General features: G+C 40.4%; 1 protein-coding gene across 1 annotated transcript; it reads right to left on the bottom strand.

Annotated features, from left to right (window-relative positions):
* Positions 1-495: 495 nt before the first annotated feature.
* Positions 496-21633, bottom strand: csnk1da (casein kinase 1, delta a). The gene is made up of 9 exons (XM_073494647.1): positions 21151-21633; positions 11480-11590; positions 8724-8872; positions 8276-8504; positions 8020-8190; positions 7685-7833; positions 6704-6872; positions 6420-6532; positions 496-3358 (listed from the first exon to the last, which is right to left on the bottom strand). The coding sequence occupies exons 1-9, from the start codon at positions 21224-21226 to the stop codon at positions 3308-3310; spliced, it is 1218 nt and encodes a 405-aa protein (XP_073350748.1). The 5' UTR covers positions 21227-21633; the 3' UTR covers positions 496-3307.
* Between the last annotated feature and the right edge of the window lie 573 nt (positions 21634-22206).

Here is a 22206-nt window from a genome sequence, read left to right as displayed (position 1 = left end):
AAGCCTAAACTGTCAACAAGTATAGGACAAATTAAAACTAATGTTCAATGAACTTGCTAGCTCTGGGCCTAACAATGATAATATGGTACATTTACTCAAGTACTGTACTTAAGTTAAATTTTGAGGTATTTGTACTTGAGTGTTCCCATTTTCTGCTACGTTATACTTCCACTTCAATACATTTTGGAGGAAAATGTACTTTTACTAAAATGTATTTCATAACTTCAGTTAATAATTACTTTGCAGATTGCATGCTGCTGCAAAGCCCAAGTGGTGCATTGTAAATGTATGCAACATTTACTTTTACTCATACAACACTGTATACACAGGTCCAGGTCCAAAGAATGGTATTGTAAATTCAGGTATGGATATTTATGGTCCCCAGAGGATGATTTCTAGCAAATCTCAAGAACATAATATGCAAACCCAAACTAACAATATCAATGCAGTCACAACTTTTCATTTCAGCCCATCCAGTAAATAAAAAGCAACAGATACAAGTACTTATTAATTTATTTACACAATTTTAAAATACACAAATACAGTGGCATTACAAATGAGGAGCAAAAGTCTTAAGGTAGGAGTGGAAAAGAAAGACTTCCCATGAATCCACAGTAAGAGATGCATTGTGGGACATGAGCAACCATCTCCACTGTAGTTAAAAGCCAAACTTGACAAGAGGTGACAAAATAAGAAATAACCGAGAAGCAGACGTGACACACTGAAACTATTCTCCCATGTAAAGTGTACTTGCATTTATCATAGCCATCATCAGTGAGACAAACAATTTAATCCATCACTTTTTTTGTTTTTCAAGCCCACAGGTGAAGTATATTTAATTAAAAGAAACTGTCTTAGCAGGAACTCCAATGAAGTGAGGCATTCCCAGTCCCTCCATACACTGTCGTCATCATCTGAAACCATACAGCGGCTCCTGCGGATGTGGCAGACAGAGTAGGCACATCCTATACACAACAACAGAACAGACATGTACAAATTACCACTACAACCCCTACCCCCTTTATCTACAGAATATGGCCTACAATACCTCGTAAGCAGTCTACCACATAGAGAATTTTCTAGTTCAAAATCTGCAGGATTCATCAGTCAGCTCGGCCGACTGCTCAGATCCAGTCTCCTCTTGACGGAAGGTCACAAGTCACTGAAAGCCACGTGAGTCTGAGCAGCTCCAGTACCGTTCTGTTGGGACTCAGCTGTGATCTTGTCTTAGGAACACACTCCGTCCAGAGCTCTCCAAAACCTCCTCACTTGCATTAATCCTGATGTTAAAGCACACCGGTCCATTTTCTATCTGGACTCTCAACGCTCATCTGTCTTGTCCTAAATTGGTTTCATTAAGTCTGATGATGTTTGGTTGTCCGGTTGTTCCTCTAACTTTAACTGTTTTTTTAAAGCTTTTCCAGAGCAACAGAAGATGTTCTACAACTACTTTGACAAGCTAAGTAGTAACTCAACTGATTAGGGTTGGGCCAGTAGACTGCTATCGTCTACTGGCCCCCACCGAAGAGCACAAGAAAGTAGTATGTCCTCTCATACTTGCCGTAAGGCTGGAGTACTTGGGAGTTTGTGACAGAACAATGTCATCATCCATTGCCATATTACACTGTGAACATCACCCAGTTCTACGATGTGTAAATTTGGTGTAAATATGATATGCATTTGAGTGTCAGACATCGAAGACATCTCATCTAAACTGACTGGCTTTACTAAAGTGTACATACATAGTTTAATTGTTAACAATCACGAACTAAAATGTTGTGTAATGGCGCATTCTCAATATTTAATGAACTGGAATGGGCTTGGAAGTTACAGTGTACTGCGTTTGTCTTGCTAACTATGATGCATTTCTCAAATATAATCCTGCAAATGGACAAAAATAACCATTATTACACCTCCATTGTAGAGTTTAACTCTGTCATGGACTTAGCAGTTCCTTATTTGTGACAGGCTGGCTGACTGAAACCATCAGGTAGTGCGATGTACATGGGGAAAACTTAACTCCAACTAGTTTCATTACATTGGAAAGGACATTACTTTAGCACCTGTGAGGTTGATTTTCATTGTGCCGTCTACTGGGATAGTGCTGGACAGGCACATCCTGACAGGCGGGTAACAAGTCTAAGACAGAAAATGAGCGTTTAAGGTCTAAATAGAAAATGGCCAAAGGTATGCTTGAAAAATGCAAACTGCATGTTGGCCCGAAATGGAAGCAGACGGTTAAATGGTGTAGAGTGAGGTTTAGGAGACAAAGGAGTTAAAAACCTAAACAATGTTCATCCCCACCCATTTGAGCCTGCATAAGCCTACGACAGAACCACACAAACACACACACAAAACCACATCACTATGCACCGGGTTAAAAAAAACAACTCATCCATTCAATGTGGACAGATCGACCTCCTGTTTCATTCACAGCTTTCCCAAGCAGCACACTGCAGTCACAACCTGAAGACAGAAAGAGAATGTGCTGCGTGTTTTTGGATGTACGTCCTGGTTCCAACGCACCTGAGGAGGACCAAAAGAAATGAAAAAAAGAAAGGGAACCCAAACTCATACTGTGGGATCACCTTTAAAAATAGAACATCAAAACCCCTTGTCCCATTTTTAAAACAAGGGGGTAATCCCCCTATCTATTTTACATTTAACCTAAAACACCTACAAAAAGGGATTTAAGGACCCTCTCAGGACACAAAACAGAGTTTAGGCACTGTCCTTTCACACTGCCAAGATGGATCACGTGTCTTCCTGCTTCCATAATTAAAAAAGTCCTGCACACTACTTTCAACAGCTAACAGACTCGTCATTCTCTATTTCCAAACCCTTGAGAAGTCTGACCAGTGGAGCTGGTGTAATAGATGTTTTAATGCTAAAAGAACAAAAAGTAAAATCAAAGTTAATTACAAAAAAAAAAGATGCCAGAGAAAAGTGAATCCATGGCTTCATCAACAGTAAGGAGGAGGAAGGTAGTGTTTCCACATCTTCCATGTGACAAGAAGGGAGGCTGAGGCTGCTACTTTGCCAAGGTGGTGAAGACAACCAGACTGTACTCCACCTGCCCATCTCTCTCACACACAAACACACACACTCTGGGTGGTGCACTTCTTCCTCTGTCGAGTGAACAAGAGTGCAGCCAGACTCTTGTGCAATGGTTGGTAGTCCTCTGTGTCAATTAAGAGTCCTGTATGTGTGGGTGTGTGTGTATGTGTGTGTGTGTGTGTGTGTTAGTGTGTGTGTTGCAGGTGGTGCATGTTGAGGCCTCCATGGTGCACAGGTGGATGGTAGAGTTTCACCGTGGTGCTGCAGACTGGAGGCCGCTAGGTGTGACCCGGGACAGAGCCTGGAGATGACCCAAGAAAAAAAAAAAAGATGACATCATTAACATAATCCATACAAACTAACAGCAAAGAGCATATAACTTAACATTAATGGGGAATATTTACGATAAAATATTTACAGTACATGCTTTGGTCAGTAAATGATTCATAGTGCACCGTCCAGGCTGGCTGCCAGGCCACGGCTGCAATGGCTGCAACATAATTCATAATAAAGTTGTGTTTTTACCACTGACAGGCTGAGGCTGTGTCTGATAACATTAAAGAAACAATTCGTACAGATCGAAACCTTAAATAATAAGATTCATTCTGTTTGAAACACAAGTATCGTTCAAGGAGAAGTGAAACTCTGAAATCTTGTGAGAGGTGAGTTGTTGCAGGAAGATGACAGTTGGAGAGAGGAGTTTGGAGTTTACATAGAGGAACTACCAGCAAGAATGTATTTCCAAACTCATGACTGAATATTGAAGAGCGACTTTCCTTAAATGAGACTTGTGTTGAATCTTATTATTGAGGAAAAAGGTCTCTGTACCAATCACTTCCCTAACGTAGTCAGACACAGAATAACAACCTCAGCCTGTCAGTGGTCAAAACAGGCATTTCAAGAGGATGCAACTTTGATGGTCGGAGCTGCTCAAAAGGATCGTGGTTGGTCGTGTCGTGGTTGCCAGCTGAGGTGATCTATTAGACCGACTAAATATAAATCATTTACACACCTAAACATGTAAATATAAAAAACACAGACTTCTCCTTTAAATCTGCTGCTTTGAGTTAAATGATTCACACCGTCACTCTCTTACAATATCAACCAGAGGTGTGGACTCGAGTCACATGACATGGACTTCAGACTCAAGTACAGACTGTGGAAAAATACATGATTTTGGTTTGCACTCCACACCCACGAAGTCATGTTATGTAACTGTGCAGGCACAGGGCTGAGTTTGGGTTTGAGTGCAGGTACCACATATGTGAAGGGCGTGTTCAGTCAAGTATCTTACTGGGTTTCCTTTTTTACTATAATGTCGAACTATTAAAAGGCAAAAATGCCTTCAAATGATTACATTTTAAAAAATGAAATCAAACGTTTTTTATTAGGGCCTCAAAATCTTCAAAATTATTCAGAGTTAAACTGTTTTTAAACTGTCTTTAAACTGTGAGGTTTCAAGTGAAAATATCATCCTTATGAAAACTGTGAGCTGAAAGCACTCCAGACTGTGCAGTTCTGCCAAAACTGAAATTAAATATTGTCTCAGTAGAACGAGCACTTTAACCAGGTCTTTTAATGAGAACCTAAACACGGCACTAACACTGCTTAAAATAAATAAAAAAGGGCTGGGATTTAAACTCCACATCAGCAGAGAATTAAATCCATCTATCTGAACATGATTCATAATTATAACAACAGAAAACAACAAAAAAAGGCCCATTATGGTTTCAGGCTGACACTAATTGAAAGCACATGAACACATGCCAAACAAAACTAGACATTAAGTCAACGTCTTGCTCCTTAAGTCGTTTGTAGCACCACTGCTGTTGGTTGCAGTAAACAATCATTTTTAGACTTTGGCTGTTACACTCTTTGACCTCTTGGGGGAGCACTAGGTCTATAACAAAGAAAAGAACAAAGGACATAATGAAGACTTTAGAGCTGTTGGGAGGAGCTCAGCTGCTCTGTACTGACCCACACTGCCAGCAGGATGGTAGGAGATGCTCTTAAACTACATCCAAAAGAAGATAAATGCTTATTCACCCTCATATCTCAACTGTTCTCATTAGTCTGTCTCACTAAGCTCTGCTGTTACCAAACTATAGCTGCTAATTTGTTGCTTCATGTCAGTGATTCATTTTCAATGTAAAATGCAAAAAGGGGAACAAACTAACATTTGGAACAAGTGAAAAGGGAAGTGCTTTGTCCTGAAGCAGATCTGTATGTACTGATGCACAACGTGTGTTCCGTTATGATGTATGGTTTATATATTTCATAATATTTACAATGCAAAGTCCTCCCTTCTTTCTTTTTCAATTCCTGTACATCTTCTCCTGCCCTACAGCTCATACGTAGTTTGGTACATCAGACCTAATTAAGGACATTACTAGGGGTAAGCATCTCTCCCTTGATCTGATACTTATCTAGATACACGGGCTACAATATGATTCAGGGATGATTCTTTTTATTATGGAACGATTTCACACGATTCGATTTGATCTGGTTTTGGTACGATCCAATCCAATTCTTTGTTTCATGTAGACATTCATTTTCTATTATAAATTAGAGGAAGCCAATTTTGTAAAAGTGGCATTGCTTACCTTCAAATAGATATTTCATAAAAGACCAGGGAAGACCAGCAGTCACAGAATACAGCTAATGATAGCAACACGTTCAAAAGCAGACAGGTCTTAAGTCCTTAGCAATAAAACGGGCTATAGATGCCGTGATTACCTAAGACCTCGCCCAGTTGTGGCTAAATTGTGGCTGGAAAAAGTGTTTACTCTCTGTGTCTAGTCTGTGCTAGTGCTAGCTTTACTAGCATCCTTGTTGTCTACACAGGTTTCACCATGCCGTCTCACCAGGTGAACGCTAATCTGTTGTGCTAATACTGTACTTAGACACTTTTCTACAGAGCTTACAACCGGCCTGCTTTTTGTCCAACTTTCCATCCTTCTTATAAAATCCAAATCTCTTCCAAACTTTTGATTTTAGATATGACGGTGCATTGAAAATCTTGTTGCCATTGTCGAACATGTTGCTTTTGTTTTTACCTGGCAGGCAATGCTACGCTAACCTTGTGACGTATCTAGCGCTGACCTTTGAACTTTTAAAAGAGTTTGAAGACGCTGTGAGGAAGTAGCAGCATAGCAGCTGCAAGCAACTGATTCATTAACTTTAAAATCGGGCCATCGACCGGTTCGCAGTAAATTTAGATCGATCCAGAGGTCCGTGTATCAGTGTAGTCGTATCTTAAACTTTGAAAACTGATTTCTGATTCATATCGGTGAATTGTTACACCCCTAGACATTACATAACCAAGCACAGTTTGTGTCTTTGTGCATGTGTGTGTGAGTTACCTGTGAGGTGGACATGCGAGACGTATCCTGGCGTCCCGTCAGGTCTGAGGAGGAGATGTTGACAGGTGCCCCACGATGAAGACGCATGCTCACCTTCCTCTCCTTCTCCAAACCTGAAAGATGGAAAGGTACAAGAAGTCAAATGATGAAGTCAATGGATGGCAAAGCCGAGAGAGTCCTAAGCTGAAATCAATACCAGCACTGAATCACTTTAAAAGCTAATGACCATTCAATTCAGCTTCTCTATTCCTTTTAAAAGTGTGTGTGTGAGAGTGTGTGCTGACCTGTGTGTGCAGCGGGGTTGAGTGGTGAGGGGGCTGCCACATCCTGAGCTGCCCTGGCTCTTCCTGAGGCTGAGGCCATACCCCTGGCCCCGGGGTTCCTGCTGTGCCTCAGCCTCTCCTCCCGCTCCCGACGCTCCCTTTCTGCATCCTCCACGGCCCTGTTGGCACCCTGACAGACAGACACAGACAGACAGACAGACAGACACACACAACTGTTATTTTTTTCTCTGGCAAATCAATCTATGAGAGGGTTTATTTAGAGTTTAGATGTGTGGGTTGATTTTCATGAAAATTGGCTGTCATGTTTTTGGAGATGTGAAGGCTACCAGACAACAAGCCATATGGTCTATTTTGGGATACATAGCATTTGACATAAAATATCAGTTTTTGGAAATACAACTTGTTATTTTGGCCAAATTAGTTTGGCTTAAGGTAACATTTGTGTTTGTAATTGGGCAGTCAACCGTGTACAAAAAGTGCTTCTGTGTAGTGTTCTTGTATGTACAGATCTTATAGATATTAGATCTAGTGTTACTGTAATTATACACATTTCAGTGGGCAGTACTCTACTTGATGACAACACCTCATGCTCAGAAAAAGCTAGTAAGTGGACCTTTGAGTTGAGATTATTTTGTCACACAAGAATCTTGTTGTTTCGGTTGTAAAGTATTAGTCTTCCGGCTCTTGGAAATTTTTGACTCGAGTTGAGTTCATTTGTTTTTGTTTAGTTTGAATGTAAGGTAAAGTGATTCCAGTATGTATTTGTGCCAAAAGTTTTAAGCATACTTGATGTTAATTGGGATAATATCATGAATCACAATTATTTTGGCCAGGATTATCACGACTATGATTACATTTTCATATCATCCCATGCCTACTTCAGAATGTACCCTATCAGCTGTAAGGACTGTGGGAGCAGGGACTGACTTTGGTGATGACAAAGAATGAAGTTAATCCCCTCAATGTGACAATAAAACTTACAAATTTGAGCATGTTCCAGTCGAAGACATAGTCGTAGGAGAAGCCCTGTCTGTGGAAGAGGTTCCTGAAGAGCTGGCGGAGGTACGAGTAATCAGGCTTGTCATCGAACCGCAGAGAGCGGCAGAAATTCAGGTAGGTGGCAAACTCCGCTGTGGAGACGGGAAAGACGGGAAAGTTCACTCACACATGGCCTACACTGCAACTTTATGGCAAAGATAATACAATCACACAGACTTCCTTGTCGATATGAAAAGTAGTATATATAAAACGTTATGACTGTTGAGTTACATACTACACAGAACAAATAAAAGATGGGAGGGAGCAGTGAAACATACATGGGTAGCCTTTGCACAGGACTTCAATGGGAGTGGACATTTTCTTCTCACTGATGCGTTCGTACTTCTGCCTCTTGGTGGCGGCTTTGAGGCCTTGCCAGGGAAGAGAGCCCAGGTTGAAATACATGAGGACATAGCCCAGCGACTCCAAGTCGTCACGTCTGGACTGTTCTGTAGACACACAGAGGACAATGTCAGATCAGCAGCCAGGTGGTTTAATCCGTTCATAACATAAGGCAGGGTTTTATAGTCTTACCAATGCCCAGATGTGTGTTTATGGAGGCGTAGCGGGCAGTGCCAGTCAGGTTCTTGTTCTCGCGGTAGGGGATGTGCTGGTGTGTGCGGGCGTCGCGGTATTTCTTGGCCAGGCCGAAGTCGATTATGTAGACCAGGTTGCCCTTCTTGCCCAGCCCCATCAGGAAATTGTCTGGCTTCACGTCTCTGTGGATGAAGTTCTTGGAGTGGATGTATTCAATGCGGCTGATCTAAGGGGGGAGGGGAGAGTTTGAGAGGATAAATCAATTTGGATTCAAGTCACGCTTTAGATCCAATTGGGATCAATCCAGCACTGTGTGGTGGTGTTTTGTGTTACTGCAATGCAGAATGACATGTTTTTCCTACTGTTAAAGGAGTACTAAAAAGTAAAAAATGTCCAGTTTGCACCCGCCCCTTCCCCTTTGTTTCTCTTCCTCTCTGGCTCTCACCATCTGGTCAGCCAGCAGCAGGACTGTCTTGAGGCTGAATTTCCGAGAGCAGAAGTTGAACAGATCCTCCAGACTGGGCCCCAACAACTCCATCACCATCACATTGTAGTCGCCCTCAGCCCCACACCACTTGATCGTCGGAATACCCACTGGAGAAAAGGAGGGAACAGAAAAGGACAGAAAAGGTTACATTAGTATTATTTATTCATTGTTAATCATTCATTTACTGTGGTCACCCACACTCAGTTCCTATCATTTGGATGATCAACTCTTTGTAAGATAAATGTGTTTCATGACTTACTACCTGGCCCACTGATAAATGCTCTGAAGAATGGTCCTTATCTTGTGTATCCTGCTCTAAACATTCTTCTTAGGTCTTTTTTTAAGACACTCATAGAAACTTTGACCAAAGTGTAAGTATGACTCTTTAGTGCTCACTGCTGAAACCCCATAGTGTTGACAAATAAGGACTTCAATATACCCAAATCAGACAATGGCAGGTGATGTGTCACAGTTGCATCACATCAACGATCATGAAAAATTCGCAGAGGTGAGCTCAAACTATTAGTTGATTAATTGCATAGACAATCTGAAGAAAATTAACAACTAGGCAACTACTTTTATGATTGGTTAAGTGATGGTCATTTGTCAAACAAAAATGCGAAAACATGCTGGTTCCATCTCGGCAAAAAATGCTCCTTCGTATTATTGTAAACGGCATATCTATGACTTTTATTTTACTGTTGGTCAGACAAATCAAGACTTCTGAAGAGGTCACCTTGGACTCTACCATTAATCAAGTAAATAATAGACAGGTTACTTGATAAACCAATCCGTAATTGCAACCCTAATGTGATGTGATAAAGACAGCCCATCAGTCATTGTGTCCATGATTATTCTTCCGTTTGTTACAGAAGGAAGCTTACTGAAGATCATTCCCCCTTGATTAATAGTTATGTTGATTGAGGTTATTAATCATAAAAATCTTAAATGAGTTAGGAGGATAAAGTTAACATTTTAGAAAGGAACCATCAGTGGAGTTGCCATAAAATATTGTTATATTATAACAAAATATTATTCAGCAGCTTGGTCAATATGATACATACAGCTCTTTTTTACACAGATGCCTTTATTTTGAGCATTATTCATAATGCTTACAAGCAAACGTATGCAAAGTCCAATTCGATGCTTGAGGCTAGGCATTGTGGGTAGAAATGGCTAAACTCTGAAAGGCCTGATCATGTACATGGTGTCCATGCCCTGACACACAGGAGGAGTGTTAAGGCAGGGGCCAGCTGGTTTAGTAGTAGCTGGTAATTGGCTGACGTTGCCAGGGCGAAGAGGCCATCTGGCATTTCCTTCTACAGGCAGACAGCAACAAAATGCTGCTGCTCAGCACCTAGCAGCACACTCTGCATCAGCTATTTATATACATACAAACGCAAATACATCCCACAGTCTGGGTCAGCCACTGTGCCCCAACAAATCCCCACTGCTGGAACAAAAATACAAATGCATGCGTGTGCAGAGTTGTGCTTACAGAGACAAACTGTCTCCTGTGCTGTGTGTGCTAAGTTCAGTCGACATTTGGCTAGATGAACAGAATTACTGAGATCAGAGTGTATTCATTAGCCAGTGAAGGAAAACTAGTTTGAAAACTAAGCTGAAACATGTCTCAGGGGTTTCAGTGGCCACCTCAGCAGTAAGGGCTGAGTGTGATTAGAGAATACAGTTGTTGGTCTTTTTCAACATGTGGTACAAACTACTGAGCTGGCAGAACATTTAAAAATACCCAACAGCCCTGTAAACTCCCCGTTCACGCCAACTCGGTGTGACTCAGGTTCTTTCCCTCTTCTCCCAAGCTTAAAACTTGTGTGCATGTTTAGAGCTGGCACAAAACTGACATACTCAACTCTGATGGGGAAGTTCTTGTGTCACAGTGCCAGTGCATCTACACTGGTGTCATTCAAATCCAAAGAAATGTGTTTCTGTGTGATGTTTTTTAGCAATGCTTTGAACAAGGTCAGTTTGTCGTTAGATTGACCACAACTACAATTTGGACTGCCAGGACATTTTGTACAGACATTCATGGTCACCATAAGGCAAATCCTACTGATCCCCTCAGATTATGGCAACATTCAGACCAAATAACATGGTGCAGCAAAACGCCGCAAGTTTGCGCAGCAGTGTTGGAGTGTCACTCCATGGTCTGTGTGTGTGATGTGTTGGGAACCCCTGCTGATTACTTTGCCAAAAGGAGAAGCTGCTATGTTGTTATGCTTCTAGCATGCTGGTCCTACAGTGATCGTTTGTCCTCATTGACGGATTAAAAATAACAGTTAACAACCAGGATGTGAGGCAGATCATTACTGTGCGTTTTAAACTGAGGCACCAAAACAAACCGAGTGATCACAAGTGAAACATGACGTTACACAGACATGTCCGTTTGTGCCCCGTCTGTAGCATTTAGCCATGCTAAATAACGTGCCCCGCTACTGACCCATTCTGCTCTGCCTCTGGTCTGCGGTCATGACTGTGCAAGAGTAGGTTAAGCATGCCAGCCCTACAGTGATCTTCAGCATCCATGGATTTTAATAAGAGTGTTCCTAACAGGTGTACAATGCCAAACTGAGTGAATACACATGACACATGATGTAACACTACACTAGTTTCAGTCATTCATGCTGCAAGAAAAAAAAAGTGACAGGATATGTGTGTGTGTGTGTGTGCATGGTGTGTTAGGGGTTATACAGTACCTCCACCCTGCATCATCTTGTAGATTTTGCTCTCTATGTGGAGCTGCGGGTGTTTGGTCTTCACACATTCCAACTTGATGGCTACCTCCTCTCCAACTGAGATATCAGTACCTAGACAGACAAACAGAGACAGATGGAGAGGTTAGCTACATGGAAACACATCACATTATTTTGCTCTAAGAATGTAGCATAGTAGGTTGATCTACCAGAAGTTTACCAGAGTATATTCAAAAAGGCACTGAACTATGAACAGTGTTGAATCTAGAGCATAGAGTCCGGACAAGTCAAAGGGGAATAAAGTCAAAGTCCAAACATGTCTTTATATCATGTTTGAGTCCAATGGTGCTATAATGCGAATTAGATATTAAGATTATAAAAAGATAGCCTCAACAAGTTACTGATCTCAGGGCCTTGGTCACCTCTCTTGCCAAGGCCCTTCCCCCCCGACCTCATGGGTTGGTTTTTGCTCCGATATGCATTGTCAGCTGTGACACCTTATATACACGTGTGCCTTTCCAAATCATATCCAATCAATTGAATTTAGCTCAGGTGGACTCCAGTCAAGGTGGAGAACATCTCAACGATCTATCAAGAGAATGGGAGGCACCTCAGCTAAATTTGTCACAGCAAAAGGTCTAAATATTTATATCAATGTTTTTCCTTTTTAATAAATTTGCAAGATTTCTGAAATTCCGTTTCTGCTTTATCATTATGGTGTTTTGATTGTAGATTGATGGGGGAACAAAATAATTTAAATGATTTTAGCATTAGGCTGCAACATAACAAAATGTGATGGGGTCTGAATAATTTCTGAATGCACTGTATGTAGCGAGTACTTTAGCTGCTGGTGACAGAATAAAATATAAATCACTCATGTGGTTGGTGATTAAAGTGGAGAAGGCCTGCTGGACATATCAGCGCTCGTTAACACAGCGAAGCCAGCCAAAATGGAAGAGAAGCCAACAATATGCACTGCATGTACCCCGCTCTTCTTTCATGTATCTACTTGCAGGCGTAGTTTAAATTTCTCACAGCTATCATTACGTTTAAGGGTAACTCCTTTAAGAAGATTTGAGGAACTTTCTATCTGTGGGTGCTCTGTGTGATCTGACAAACCAGTGCTTCAGCTGCCTTCTTCCTAAATATGGTCATGGGCTCCAGTTCCCTCCCCGTATACACAGCAACCCGACACCAGGTTACATAATCCCATTTCACTCACACACACACACCGCACACGGTCCCATACAGGCGGCATTTAATCGAATTGGCTAACAGCAGCACCAGTGGAGTATCATTGATTTCCCTCTATGATGTCATCTGGGTGGGCTGAGCAGCACTCAACAGGGCGAGGCACACAACTGGGCCATGACTCAATTTAAAGCTGATTAATTGTACATCTTCCTCACAAGAACTGTTTAAATAATGCTAAAGACGTGACTGTGTAGCATTACAAGCAGGATGCTGCTGCCACGTTTTGTGATGTAGGAAAACAATGGCTCAAGCTGGCACAAGGCAGGTCAGCTGCATAACAACTATGCAACTAAATTAAATGCCATTGATCAGCCTTTAGCTCGCCATCCAAATCCATATCCAAATCAGTCTGGGGAGTGACTTTAAAAGGGTCAGTTCACCCAAATCAAAAACAAAAAAATTCCATTCACCTTCAAAGAATCAGGGAGGGCAGAGGGGAAGGTAGTGGGGCGTAAACCAATATATGGAAATTACCCTCTGTCCCTACTGCTGATCAGTGGATTGCTCAGGTTGGATGGATAGCAGCATTCCAAAATTAAATTAAAGTTGCTAAACAGGGATCATGATTATTATTTTAAATGGTAAAACTGGGAATCAATTAAGAGTGGGAACTTTTATGGGCAATTACAAGACCTTTTTTGTTTTCTGTGCAAAAATCTAAACATACACTTAAGCATTTATTATGAATCTAGAAAACATCAGAAAATAGTAAAAAAAAAAAATAAAGCCCACGTGATCTATTCAATTTTCCTTTTTTGTCTAACCAAGAGTCCAAGTTTTTTAAGTTTTAAAGTGTATGATGTCAATGCCAATTTATTATTTTAATAACCTTAAAGATGTATTTCCCACTGGAAGGATGGATGCAACGTACTGCAAGTTGGACGGTGCTTGGTTTTGGCTCGGAGTCCATTTTGAAATAGGAAACAGTTTGGCGGTCAGCTAGTAACAAACACAATGGTGTTAAATCTTAACAGTACACTAAATTGTGTTTTTGAAAAAATTTGTGAGACAAACACACATTGAAAATAGGATTGTGGATTGTTGTTGTCTACTTTTGCCAGTAGAAGAGCAGGGCGCTCTGGGTGTACCACTGCTCAGTTGCATAAGCTACCAGCATTGTAGATCACTACAATGTTGGTTGAAAATGGGCAAAGTTCCTGTTTAACTTTAGAGTTTGTGTCGATCAACAGACAAATTTACATTGAAAATTTTGTTGAAGTTATTCATCAAGGAACTTTGCTGTCCATGTCACTTGTAGTTTTGCTTTCTTTATTTGATTTCACAATGTTCCCTATAATTACTGAGAGAGATTCATAATTATATTTAAAGGATGTTGTTCGGTCGTAGATTTAACACAGACTGTGTGTCGAGGGACTATTCTCAATTTTAGTTTCAGCACAACACTTTGAAACACACGAGACACGTAACTAACCGTTGTTTTTGCTGACTTGTTGTTCATTGCTTTGTGCTCTAGGAGATTTAATCAATCAGTTCATCAATTAATCAGTAACAGTGAAAACAACAACAAAGGCTTTTTCCAGTCTTAACAACACTTTTCAGAGTGTTGTCTGCTTTATTGCATCATAGGAATGTGCTTTGCCCGGACAGATTTTTGTCGGGAATGCAGCCCCCTGCCCCCCCGCTGATCTTCTCAGAGAGGAGGGGTTGTGTGTGTGCATGCGTGTCGTTTGTGATATAGTGTGCACATGTGGTGTAAGTGTGTTTTTATCCTGGGCTGTGCAGCTGCTGAAACATGTTCAGACAAGTTACTCCACACTGGTTATCAAACGGTAACGGAGGTAAACCTTTTGAACTGAGACTCTTCAGGCAGCTCAGGTAGTTACGTGATCTTGAAAAAAAAGCGCGAATGCATCCATGAGGAATTCAAGATAGATTGAAATCCGATTGGGGTGGTCTGAGATGCATTGTAGCTAGATGCGGAAACGGTTTAAATCTATCAGTCTATATAATGCTGCTTTCCACCAAAATTAGCAGCTCTACACCGTTTTGTTTTTATATGTGGGTCAACCCGCTACAGATCGGTAACTGAGCCCATTCCCACTTCCCACAGGCAAGGCAGCCCGTCTGTGATTTTTTTTAATCTGAAGCGTAACGTTGTATATCTTTCAGTCTTTAACTACTTCAGTCAGCAGTCTGTGGAAATAGTCACTCACGGACGGATTTTCGTAATACATCCATGGCCTGTCCTCTTTGTCCATGTAGTAACAGGAACTTAAATGACACTGACAATAGCCACTGTTCTCTGTCTCATTAAAGCAAAAAGAGGAAACTGTTTCAGTAAGTTCTACAAATAATATCAGGTTAAAGACTCACTGAGCTGCTGTCGTGTTTATCTAATCCATGATCACTTCAACCACTGAATGTTCCGTATGCAGCTGGGAGTTGCGTGACTTAGAGCCACGAAGGCAATTGGTCTTGCTCACAGTTCTTAAATACGATTCATCCTTGTGCTTGTGTTACCTTATGGACAGTTGGTAGCTAATGCTAGCTAAATGATTATTGATCTAACTCAACTGCAGAAAGTGCAGAAGTTGTTATTTTTGTACTTTTGGCAGTTAGCAAACAGCTTCAGTTGCGTTACCTCTTCTGGACTGGAGGAGGGCCGACCCTGATGTAACCAGGAAAACAAAGACGGATTGAAATTTGATTTGTGATCTGGCCAACATGTGTAACAGTTAGTCAAAGTGTCTCATCATCTAAAGCTTGAATCCAGGTACGAGACACTGACAAATTTACATGTGGCCTAAGTGGCAAATGTTTAATATGCTAAAATCTGATGACATTCACCAAGACACCAACTGTCCCATGGTGTGTGGATTAATTCAGTTAAGAATGTATTCTTCACACAGCATGAACAAACTTAAAAGAATAAAACCTTTTTGTTGCTTATAATTAAATACAACCTCTGCCACTCAGGCATGTTAATCATCACAGACAAAACCTGAACACAGAAGACAAGCTCTCATTTATGACATTCTGAAGTGTCACTTAGAAATTCACAGCACAGAAACAGGAAACACAGTAAGAATGTTGTGATGTAGGAGCAGTGAGACCAGTCACAGAATTCTAACAATCCCCTTTCTCAAATACTGTTGCAGCATACTGTGGGAGGTGAGAACAATCAGACAACACATGTTGTTCAGATTATGTTAAAATTTGCAGAGTAAACTCGTCCTCTGAGCTGTGTGGCCTGTGGTTCAGGGAAAGAACCACATCAAACCCAGCCTATTACCATAGGGTGTGTTAATGGCGCATTCCTGGGATGTAACTCTGAATTGCACACTCAGAGAGAAAAGAAAATATTGCATTGAATATAGTCTTTGCTGTACAACTGCAGAAAGAGGGAATACATTTTTTTTAAAAGACAAGATTTCTCAACTCAAAAGTTTCAGAGTCTGAGTTGACGTCATCATAACCACTATAAACACCATATCTTTTCACACAATAAAACCACAAAGCAGAAAATCAGCACCTGAATGCGTCATCAGTTTGAATCACCACCAGCACTCAGTCTAAGCATGTCTGAAGTTCTGTTAATGTTGTTCTAAGCTCTAACAAAGCTCTAACCTCACTGTTAGCTTTGCTTATGTAAGTGGACCATCCCTTTTTGCATACACTGCTGGAACCATTTCAGTTTACAATGATAGCTAAGTATCTGTTACAAAATGCTAGTCAAACAGGTAACAGACGAATGAAGAAGTGCTGTATCACGTCACTACACTGTTTTCCTCGGCATGGGCTCTGCAAGTGGCTGCAAACTGCAGAGTTTATAATAAGGTGAGATTGGACTTTCAAAGTTCATTTTATTATTATAGATGAAGTGACATTACACTACGTTTACACGATGTTAGAAAAGGTCAAACTATCATATTAGTCCAACTGAAACCAGACTTTTAAAGTCCACGTAAACATGTTAGTCCGACTGAAAATGTACTAAATTGAATTTTTAAAAAAAACAACTATTTTATTTATTTATTTTTGTAGTTAGTCATTTTTTCTATACTTTTTCTATTGTCTTTCCACTGTCTGACTGTGGTTTTGCGTTTTCCAAAATTTGAAAATCAATTAACTTCAAGTCATAAATATATAAACATACAAACGTACATTATATTCATAAGTGAGCTTCAGAACAGGGATAGACTGATTATCGGGGCTGGTATTCAGCCTTTTTCTGATAATCTATATCTGTGTTTCTTTTCTCAAAACAGTTTAGTTTTGATCTAGGATTCTTTGTTGTCACTACTGTCTGTGGTCTCACTCATTGATCCGCCCACAACACTATCTGATTGGTTACACAGTATGAATAATAACCCATCGACACTAAATAATCTCAGTCTGACAAAGTAACTAGTAAATAATGTAATCAAATAAATATAGTGGAGTGGAAGTATAAAGTTGAAGAAATGGATATACTCAAGTACCTCAAAATTGTACTTATGTGCAGTACTTGAGTAAATTCTACTTATACTTTCTACCAGTAATTCTAAATTTTGACACAAAGATTCTTATTTTTTACAACAAACGTATATCTGTTACAAATATCGTTAGTTATTGGTCTCCCTGATTACTAATAATTGGTATCAGTATTGGCCCCGAAAAAAACATCAGTCAATCCCTACTATAAAATTATAATTTTCCCCTTAGCTGAAACTAGCATGTAACTCATCAATTTAAAAAATGTAATTAAAGAATGATCTGATTACAGAATAAGTAAACAAGATTAAGAATCAAAGCAGACGTTGAGGGTAGAGACCCAGCCATAAAAAGTTTTTTTTAAGTGGTGTCAATGTACTTGTAAACACAGCCTCAGTCTCCATCAAAATTCAGAGTGAACATACTGAGCTAAAACACGGTGATGTTCCAAAGACAAACTCAATGGTGTCGTTTTGTTTTAGACAAATGCAGAGAAAATCCAGTTCAGCGAGTTTGTACGATGACAAACACAGCAACTGGCTTGCTGTTGCTTGTTTCAACTTGAACCAAATATGCATATCACCAGCCACATGACATAACAGGAACACAACAACTTGACTCAGCCACTCCACTAACAGCTTCACGCACACTTTAAGAATGAGTGATTATTTTGTCATGACAAACCTCTCAAAGATCACAAAATATTCCACCAGTTCTGAGCAGTTAACAGTCCAGCACATAGAAAACAAGGCTTCATACCAAGAGCTGACCTCATCCCCTCGTCCTGCCAAAAAACAAACAGCCTCACGTGCAAATACAAGTGGAATCCACCACCCAGACATCCCCGGCACACCAGGCTGCTCACGCATTGTCAGCGTTATTGAAACGTTCACACACTGTGTGGGAGCATTACTGTGGGACTTGCTGTGAAATAAAGGCATGTCTAATATCAGGTATTGGTACAGTCCACTGTCAAACTTGAATTTTCATTCTCTGCCATGTCTCCTTTGAGATTTCATTACTTTGGTATGTTGAATGTAAAAATAGTGCTTACTATGAGTTCAAAATACACTTGAACAGAAGGGTAGGTCGGGTGCTTTGACGGTAAAGAACCACACACTGTTCTGGCTGATGAACAATGTTACATCACATTAGTCAGCAGCCATTTAGGGGGGAGGGAGAGAAGTGAATACGTAAGCTGCTGGCAGCTCTCGCTATCAGTCCAATCAACAGGTCATGGAAAACAGACCGCATCTGACTAATGCATCAAACATTGAGTTCGTAGGAAGACTCAAAGGGTTGGCTTGGGTGCCATCGCATGCAGAACAATACAAGTTTCATCTGTGTCCAGACGCTAATGTCTGAGATGCATTTAGCCTCGAATAACTCAGCTGATGCTTTAAAACAGGGTTTGATTTCTTTATACAGATTTAGGTGGGAAAGCAGCTGAATGTCAAGGTTGCTGTGCAGAGCTCAGCCAAGTAAACCATTTACTATTGTACCACTCATAAAATACCCACACTGACCCGATCTTAGGACAGAATATTTTTACATTTATTGTATTTCCAACAGTGTCAATGTGTTTCCTTCAGGCAAAAAAACATGGTGGGTGTGAAGCTGGAATCTCACAAACAACACAAACCAGGAAGACTGCCTACAGAACAGCCTGTGGGCAAAGGCTGCTCTTCAAACATCAGGAAGTAAAACCATTACAAACACTTCCTCTCAGACTTTATGGGGAACTACAGTTTGATAGAAGCATTAAACTCATGTATGCAAGACAATGTCTTACAGAGCAAACTTAAAGGTTGAGCCCCGGCAATAACAAATAAGTATTCTTTACATAATTACTGACCATTTTCAAATTCATCCAGTGGAATTGTAGGGCGCAGGATGAGAGGCACAACTATCTGACAAAATGTCAATCAAGATATGAAATGAGTATGTCTCATTTACGACATTATCTACAAATGCATTTAATGAGTTCTACCTCAGCAGGGTTGTGATGTTTCTTGACTACAGATATATTACACTAATATTAATATTATTATTAATAATAATAATAATAATAATAATAATAATAATACATTCTTTTAATTACTCTGTTTTAAGAAAACAAATTAAAATCAGACAGTGAATATCTACAGTTTAACGTATTGGTATCATATTGTTATCGTGATATGTCACAAGTGTCGTCTTTTCCTGGTTTTAATGGCTGCATTACAGTAATGTGATGACATTTTCTGAACTTACAGACTGCTCTACTTGTTCTTATGCTCGCCTTTACCCACTTAGTCATTATATCCACATTACTGATAATCATTTATTAAAAATCTGTTGCAATATTTAGTTAGAGTACTAATAATCATCCCTGCAATATTAGATTTGATTTTGTCGCCCAGTCCTTGTATTTATGAAGCTTTATAGGAGATATATTGTGTGCCGCACTATAGCCTCAAAATATTGCGTAATCAGACCATATGGCCCAGCCCTTATCAGCACTATTACACTGTTTCATACTTAAATCATACTGTGAGTGAGTCTTATCAGGCAGGTTATTTTTCTTCTTTGGGTTCATTAAAAGTCTGTGATGAAGTGATCAGTCCACAACCAGTACAAACCCTTCATGAATTAACAATGTCTCCTCTCTATTGTTGTACAGATGACCAAGTCTTAAGCTTAGAAATGTGATCAGCTGTTCTCAAACACTGCTGTCAAGAGATGTGGACCTCCAACATGGCCGCCAGAGGATGTATAACAATGTAGGTGACAGAAGTCAACGTCAGGAAGATGTGCCTGGTGTTTAATACATTCAGCAAATATTCTAATGAGATTGCTCAATAAGTTTTGCATATTTACATTTTCTTTTATCCACAGTCTCCCTTGTTTGTACCTCAGATGCTCAGAGGTCAGTAATTATGCACCATCTCTATGAACTTCTCACTTCCAACCACTAATGAAAACAGCAAATTCACTCTGCTTGAGTAGTGAATCAAATTTAATCAGCACATCTGATGTACACGTCTTCAACCTTTACTTTCCATGAGAGCCAATACATCCGATTGATTAATACAAAAAACTACCCAATCAATAGGCCATGGCCCTTGGTGCTTTGCAAATTAAAGTAATATATGAACACGTCCCCTCAAGCATTCAAGCTGCAGGATTTATGAGCCATTTTCATGTCAAAGACACCTCAGCTGATACTCAATAGGCCAGGGAGCCTTGTTTGAACAAATGTAGTCTCAAGAACCCAAACTACTACAATGGCAATACATTTAATAATGTGGTGGCTTTCAGAAGAAATTCAAGTTGATGTCAAATTAAACTGTATAAACCTCTCAGGGCAACAGTCCTCTTCAAGAAGCAGTGATGAAGCTGGCCTCCTGGTTAATCTCTTAATAGGAACAGAGGAGGAAACTGAACGGGCCTGCTGTATTTAGAGGAGGCTATTCAGCACCAGACAGTAAGTTACATGTCATTTACCACTTCAGGGACTTAACAGTAGAGTCTGTGGCCTGTTCAGCTATACTGTTAACGAAATAACGATACTGCTGTTAGGAGTGTAAAGGCAGACAGTAAACTCATATTAGCTAGGTTAGCCAGTTGGTGATAAAGGGTTTAGCTTCACTACAGGCGTCAGTATCCATTATTGTGGTCAACACGGTTCGTTTGAAAAGTCATTTTACATCATGACAGGCCAAATGTTCCCCTGGTCGTGTAGCTATATTGGGCAAATATCGTTACATAGTTTACTACCCATTATTACAAGCTAACAGACGTCTTGCTAATAGCTTCTTTGCTACAGAGACTAGCTTAGGAGCTAATGTTGCTAACACGAAACACTGAACAGCTGATGGACGATCAGCTCGGAATGGAAACCCCGGAAAGACAACCAACTGGCAAACTCTCGCAGCTCCATGTACCAGGTTAAGCTAAATGGAAACGAATGGAAACAAGACGGTGAGATTTGTTCCTTTACTTACCCAGATAGATGTCTCCAAATGATCCACTGCCAATTTTCCTGCCCAGTCTATATCGGTTTCCCACTCTCAACTCCATGATCAATCTGTGGTCGGCTAGCAAGCAGGCTCGCTAGCTCCGAAATATCCAAAAAAATGTTCAGGTTTAAAGCCAAAATCTGTTTAAAAGCAGAACAGGCTAATTTCCCAACGCATTAAAGCCTCTTCGACCGATGAATTGTGTCTTCTGTACGTCGTCTCCGGATGAAGTCAGCTCTCACAATCTTTCACCACTTGTTTTAAAATACTAATAACCTCATACTGCGCCAATACGCAGCTCGTTAGAAAGCTTGAAGGTTGTACTTTATGCTCTCGCTGTTTTTGAGAAGGATACGCGTTAATTCTCCACGGATGAAGATGGATTTTAAGGAGGTTATGGTCAGAGCTCAGCCCTTCTTCCTCTTGCTGTCTCTGCTCTGTTAGGATGCCGTTCAGTGATCGGCTCAATGTGTCTGACATCACTTCCCTGCTGGCCGATGACGGAGGACACTGACAGAGAGCTTTTCAGTAAAGAGCTGCCAACACATACCATTACCGGTAACACGCCTAGGTTCCGTTTGTGAGAAATGAGCAACTGAACCTGAAAAACGCTGATGATAAGAGCGAGGATAAGCCTTCATATCAGAGGATACCATTATGGAAGCCTGTAGGGGACTTTATTAGAAATCATAATGTTCAAACTTGGAAATGAAACATGTAATTCCACAATAGCATTATACTTTTCCACATACTTATATATAGAAGCCCAACGGGGGGCTTTATTAAAGTTATAATGTACACACTTATAATGTGTGCTTGTTTTTTGAGTAAAAATGGAAATGTAATAATTCAAATTGCATTTTCACATACTCACAGGCTTCCATTGTAGGCAGTGGCCGCTTGATTGATTGGGTCCTTCCTGTGGTCAGCAGCCTCCCATCCCCCATTCACACACACACGATTGCAACAGTAAACTCATGTTTGTTTATTTCCCCTCCATAAATCATATTAATTCAACATAGATTCACTTCATATTTTTCC

Source organism: Pagrus major, chromosome 23 (assembly GCF_040436345.1).
Source record: "Pagrus major chromosome 23, Pma_NU_1.0".
In the NCBI taxonomy this organism is placed as follows: domain Eukaryota; kingdom Metazoa; phylum Chordata; class Actinopteri; order Spariformes; family Sparidae; genus Pagrus; species Pagrus major.
Note: the sequence above shows the minus strand (reverse complement) of the source record. Positions and strands in the feature narration are given on the sequence as shown.

Coding starts and splice junctions, on each gene's coding strand:
- csnk1da (XM_073494647.1), bottom strand. CDS start 21,226: ATGGAGTTGAGAGTGGGAAACCGATATAGACTGGGCAGGAAAATTGGC. Junction 6,873..7,684: donor ACTGGAACATGCTCAAATTT/GTAAGTTTTATT, acceptor TCTGTCTGTCAG/GGTGCCAACAGGGCCGTGGA. Junction 6,533..6,703: donor CAACCCCGCTGCACACACAG/GTCAGCACACAC, acceptor TCCATCTTTCAG/GTTTGGAGAAGGAGAGGAAG.